Raw genomic sequence first — 5,812 nt, forward strand, 5'->3', positions numbered from 1 at the left:
GTCAGAAGAACGCGCTCTGTGATTGGTTGAACTACTTCCTGCTTCCTGTCGTCCACTCATACACGTGAAGGTCAGCAACAGAGCCATACGGCGTCCATAATTAGAAGAATATTGGTGTAACGTTCATATTTTTGTAAAATATGAACGGCCAGGGAGCGACAGCCGACCCTCAGCTTCAGCACTTCATCGAAATCGAGACTCAAAAACAAAGATTTCAGCAGCTGGTGCATCAGATGACTGAGGTTTGCTGGGTAAGTTCAGCTTCACGCTAGCAGTGCAGCTCTGCAGTTCACTTTTTTTTAATAAACTTGTTTAAATATGAAGCTAAAGCTAACAGGTAGGATTACATAACAGCTGGGGATACTCTGTCTGTCTGGAACGATGCGTTTGCGAAACAAGCCTTTAAATCGTAACGTGTCTGCAGACCGCTGTGGACAGTAAGACCCCCGGGCCTGCTGGGGCTAACGTTAGCGTCGAGGAGAAGCGTGTGGAAGATGTGGATGTAAACGATTAGTTTCCTCAGTGGAGACAAACATTGTATCATTTTATCACACCTGACTGAAAGTAGACATTTGTGAGATCACGAACATGCCTTTTAAGGGCGCAGCCTGCTGCTGTACAACCAGTATAAAGTAGAACTAATTACATAGTATTCTATTCCATTGGATATATTGTGCATTTGATATTTGCATTTAATATTTACTGTTATTTTATTTACCTGTGCCTTAATTGCTGATGTAGTGAAAAAATGTCCCCTTGCAGGATTAATAAAGAAACTATTTATCTGTCTAATAACTTCCCCTTTCTGTTTATAATTAAAGTAAAACAATATAGTGCTGGGGTCACAGTTGGGGCGAGGCCACATACTACTGTGACTGATAACCAGTACTTGCTGTAGCGTTGATAGTATAACATTCCTTGTTTTAAATGGGATGTACTACGTAATGTACCTTGTGTCATCGTTGCACCTCACCTGAATGACTTTGTCTCTGTCCCCAGGATAAATGTATGGATAAACCCGGACCAAAGCTGGACTCGAGGACCGACATGTGCTTCGTTAACTGTGTGGAGCGATTTATCGACACCAGCCAGTTCATCCTGAACCGACTGGAACAGACTCAGAAGGGCAAGGCCTCCTTCTCTGAGACCATGTCAGAATAAAAAAAAAAAAACACTGTTACTGGGAAGAAAAAAAAAAAAAGGACTGACGAGACACACGAGCACACGGCTCATCGCTCCATGACGAGGCCGTTTTGTCCGGACGCAGCTGTCTGTAACGGACTGTCTGTTCAGCTGGGAAGAGGAACGGCATCAAGTGCTACTTTTTAAAACAAAGTGCCTCAGATAAACACAAAGTATGGATGCAGAAGTCTACGGTTTTATTTGTTCTCCACTTAAGCAGGAGTGTTGCGAGACGCTTGAGATTGTGGTCTGTTAACAGTGACTTTTTGTTTGTTTGTCGAAACTGAGCTTGAATGTGCGGGAGAGAGAGGGACATTCGGCGTCAGCCAGCTGTTTTTGACAACCACGAGGTCTTCTACACACACACACACACACACTGCTGTAATTTAAAAAGAATTAACCGATGTCTTGACCGAAGAGGCGCAAGGTTTTGAACTGTACATATGCAATAAACATTATGCCAAATACTTTCTAAGTGTAGTCAAGTAATGTATTTAAATTTTAATCATACACACATAAAAAGTTCAGTTACACCAGAGATATGTTACAGCTTGGTACAGTTAATCCACACGGGAGAAGGACGTTCTTTGGTGCGGTTTGTATATAATACTGAGGTATTACAGTCACTCAAACGTGTTCAAAAACAATGATTGAAATGCATTCAGGGCAAATCATTGGTTTGCCTTTTTACATTGGTCTTAAATCACACATTCGTACGACACCATGTGTGCTGAGGTTAAAAGTGCAAACCTATGAATAAGGTTATCGTTTTCAGTAACTGAAGGCACAATCTGGTTTAGGCATGCTAATATTCAACCTTTTAAATTAATCTTTAAACTTAAAATACTGTATAAAAAAAAAAAAGTACACACCAGTGCAACAAGCAAAACAATCTGTCCTGGTTTTTTTTTTTTAAACTAAAGATGTGGATGTATCATCGTGTTTCACTAAGAATGTAAATTTAATATGAAATCCAGTGTGTTGACGGGAACATCACGCTCACTTTGGGCAACTTTGTTCATCCAGTGCGTACTGCATTGTGTAAGACGGACTTGAAAGTAAACGTGTCACATTGTAAGGCTGTGATGTGCCGTAAAGCTTCAGAATTGCAAAAAGAAATTTCTCTCAGCAGTGAGGAGACTATTGGTCCTCCTTAAGGAGCTCTCTGGTGCGTTCCCCAGCCCCCCTTTGAGCTTCCTTCTCTGGGCAATTTGTTGTCATCCTCTGCTTGGGTTTCGTGGCTGGGAAGAGCCACATAAGGCCTGTGCCCCCATGGAAAGCCCTGAGGACCCTTCCTCAAGAAGAGTGGGAGGGAATCGCAGCTAAATGTGATGTCCTTGAAGGCGTGGAGGAGGAAGATCCCCAAAATGATGGTGAGGAACCCGCTAATTGTTCCCACCGCTCCGTCAATGGTCATACGCAACCATTCCTTGAAGAGAATGGCTGAACAGGCCATGACGGAGGTGGTGAAGAAGACGTAGTAGATGGGAGTGACTAAGGAGGTGTTGAAGATGTCGAGGGCTTTGTTCAGGTAATTGAGTTGAACGCTGATGCAGACTACCAGGCAGAGGACTAAGGACCAGAACAGGGGCTCCTTCAGCACTGCTGTCCCAGCAAACAGCTCCTTAATGCCAATGCCCAGGCCCTTGACACAAGACACAGACAGGGAGCCAATCACAGAGCAGATCAGGATGTAGACCAGCACATTCTTCTGTCCGAACCGCGGAGCCACAGCAAAGATAAGAACCAGGCTGCTTCCAACAACGCACACAGCAAACACAATGAAACCTAGTGGGAGCATTCAAGAATGAGTTAGTGCCCTTAAGAATGAAGAATCCATCCAACCGTCATCTGGGATTCAGCTCGGTTAATGCGATCACACTGGTGACGGGCCGGTCCTACCTGGGTCTCTGAGCTTCTCCGCCATGGCTCTGAGGGAAGCCACCTCCTCTTCCTGCGGGGCGTGGATCACCATCACCGTGGAGCCCAAGACGCACAGCAAACAGCCGATCTTGCCGTGCACATTCAGCCTCTCATTCAGGAAGTAAGACGAGAGCACCGCGCTGGAAGGAAAAAACACATTGTGCAGACAGAAGAGAGTGAGCACACGTTTCGCTTTTACATCCTTAAAAAGGAGAAGTCTGGTGATATTCTATATATACGTTTTTTTATTATTGTCATCAATTCTCTGAAAAACCAAAAATTCGATATTTTGCAACTCAAGAATTTCTGACTTCTCCATCTGTCGCTCCGAAGCCACATCATACGAGACGTTTGTGTAGAATTGGCCGAATTAGCATATCAATTATTGAGTTATGGCCAAAAAAACGACACACCTGAGAACACCAAATAATACTACAAACAAACTACCATCGCTGTGCCGGGGATTTTCCAACGCTGTGTAACAATGTGACACAATCATGTGTTTCTCAACAATAATGAAAGTCTACAACACAGAGGAATAAGCTATGTCAGGCTTTGTCCACACAGACAATGACTTTTAGCAGGATTAATTAATAGTTTGTGTTTTCTCATGGGATTTGTTGACAAAAAGGAAAAATAAAGAATATCACCAGACGTGTGCTGCAGTAAGTCAGCATTGTAAGTACGTTTTGGGAGTGCTAGAAGTATCGGAATCACGCTCGGTGAATATCTGATAAGATCTTGATTTTGATAACATAAAACTGCAAAATGAACCTTTAAGAAAAACACAGTTACCTTACAAGTACACTCAAGGCTCCAAGAGGAGTCACCAGTGTGGCCGGCGCAAATGCATACGCAGCGAAGTTGGCGGCCTCTCCGGTTCCCACTAGAATACAAACACGGCCATCAGTGTGCGCAAATTCATGGCTGGTGCAGAATTATTCTCTTCTAACCCACATGTGCAAATGTGCTCTTTGGGGGAATGTGCACTTAAGAGATCTGGTGTGGGCGCTGCATCAACTGCAGCGTCTCCGGTCGAAAATACCAAACCCACAAGAGCCTCATTTCCACTTTGAAGAACAAAGAGCCGAGTGTTTCTGGGCATGACTGGTAAGGAGTTTCACCAAGTTGGAAAAAAAAAAAAAAAGGAGCTGACCATGTCACCCATTTACAGAAGTGTATAAATCATTTACTTACTTGAAATTAGTCCTGCCCACCACAGCCATTCCTTCAGGTAAGCATACCCCCCCTGACCTGTGAGATGCAGAAAACAAAGCCTTTGTAACGCTTACAGGTTACTTTGGAGGGTCACTGGCTTATTTCACCAAGAAAAAAAAAGTCCTGTAAAGAGTTATTGGCCTTAAATAATTATAAAGTTTACATCTCCTGCAAAATTATTCAAATATTCATGTCTCCATCGAGACATACCCTCCTTCCTATGTATAAAGAGGCCTGTAACATTTACAGAGGTGGAATGTAACTAAGTACGTTGATTGAAGTACAGTGTTGAAAAAAAACTTTATTTCCATTGTATGCTACTTTACACCCATGCTCATACTCAGAGGGAAATATTGCATATGTCATACTTCTATATTGATATGGCAGCTACAGTAGTTACTTTGGAGATAAACATTTGACACGCAAACATCTGACCATCTTACAAAACATGAAGTAGTCCAGCTCCAACAGTACAACTGTTGCTTACAAAGTAATACATCAGTAATACTTAAACATAGAGCAATTATTAGTCCCACCAACCATCCAACCAATTATTTTGAAAATCTATTAATCGTGTCATTTTTTCCAAGCAAAATTGTCTCGTAAAAGTAATGATTTCATACTTTCTTTCTTTGTCATGTGATCATTTGTTGATTGGAAATAAACAATTCATCAAGAAAGTAATCAACAGATGCTTCAATAATTTAAATAATTGTCAATTGCAGCACTATTGGCTCCTATAACACAGAGACAATGAGTCGGCCTACTTTCAACTTCAAACTAACTAATTAACTTAAACTAACTCGCGTTTCTTGGTACTTGGCTTTAGTATTTAATCCACTACTGACCTTCTAAGTCAGCTCATGTGTTGTGTCGTTATTATTATTACATAATAAGGATTACAGTGAATGTACCTGCTCGCATTGAACCTTTGCCGGCCAATCGCAGCAGGCCTTTCTTCTTCAGGATGAAACTCGCACCGATGAACGCGCTGGAGCTCACAGCCAGGGAGAGACCGATGTAGAAGTCCACACGGTTCACGTCCATCTGAAACACAACGATCACGTTTCTACGCGTGTCTTGGCTGAATAACGGAACTTTTTTTTTTTTATAAGTGACAGCTGAAGCTCGCGGGAACTTCTCAGTTGAGCAACAGGCACCACCCCATGTTAGACTTAACATCACATGATGGGCTGACTCTCTGTACCGCGACCATGTTGAAACCAGCGTTTTAACCGGCCAGATGTGCAAAGTAATACATAACCGACACCGTCTCCAACTTAATTTAGGTTTAGCAAAGTGTAATACACTATTTAACTGCCACTTAAACACACAGCTAGTGAAACGCCTTACCTTCGCCGTCGTTGCCCGACATCAAGGAAGCTGTAAGCAATCTGATTGGTGGTTGGTGTTCGTCGCGCACTATGCAGCGTTTTGATTGGACCAGAGCCGTGGATGTTGTTGATAGAAGCCGGAAGAGGAGCTAACC

General features: G+C 42.7%; 2 protein-coding genes across 2 annotated transcripts; one reads left to right on the top strand and one right to left on the bottom strand.

The window, feature by feature from the left end:
- The first annotated feature begins 27 nt into the window (after positions 1–27).
- On the top strand, positions 28–1,649 carry timm8a (translocase of inner mitochondrial membrane 8 homolog A (yeast)). Its single transcript, XM_068715136.1, has 2 exons — positions 28–251; positions 1,000–1,649. Exons 1-2 carry the CDS (start codon positions 141–143, stop codon positions 1,159–1,161), a joined length of 273 nt encoding a protein of 90 aa, XP_068571237.1. The 5' UTR covers positions 28–140; the 3' UTR covers positions 1,162–1,649.
- Positions 1,650–1,668: 19 nt separating this feature from the next.
- zgc:101583 (uncharacterized protein LOC494104 homolog) lies at positions 1,669–5,709 on the bottom strand. The gene is made up of 6 exons (XM_068715135.1): positions 5,677–5,709; positions 5,238–5,370; positions 4,303–4,359; positions 3,901–3,991; positions 3,085–3,245; positions 1,669–2,970 (listed from the first exon to the last, which is right to left on the bottom strand). The coding sequence occupies exons 2-6, from the start codon at positions 5,368–5,370 to the stop codon at positions 2,336–2,338; spliced, it is 1,077 nt and encodes a 358-aa protein (XP_068571236.1). The 5' UTR covers positions 5,677–5,709; the 3' UTR covers positions 1,669–2,335.
- Between the last annotated feature and the right edge of the window lie 103 nt (positions 5,710–5,812).

Source organism: Cebidichthys violaceus, unplaced genomic scaffold, assembly GCF_023349555.1.
Source record: "Cebidichthys violaceus isolate CVI_PGR_0920_01 unplaced genomic scaffold, fCebVio1.0.p SCAF_2, whole genome shotgun sequence".
Classification (NCBI taxonomy): Eukaryota; Metazoa; Chordata; class Actinopteri; order Perciformes; family Stichaeidae; genus Cebidichthys; species Cebidichthys violaceus.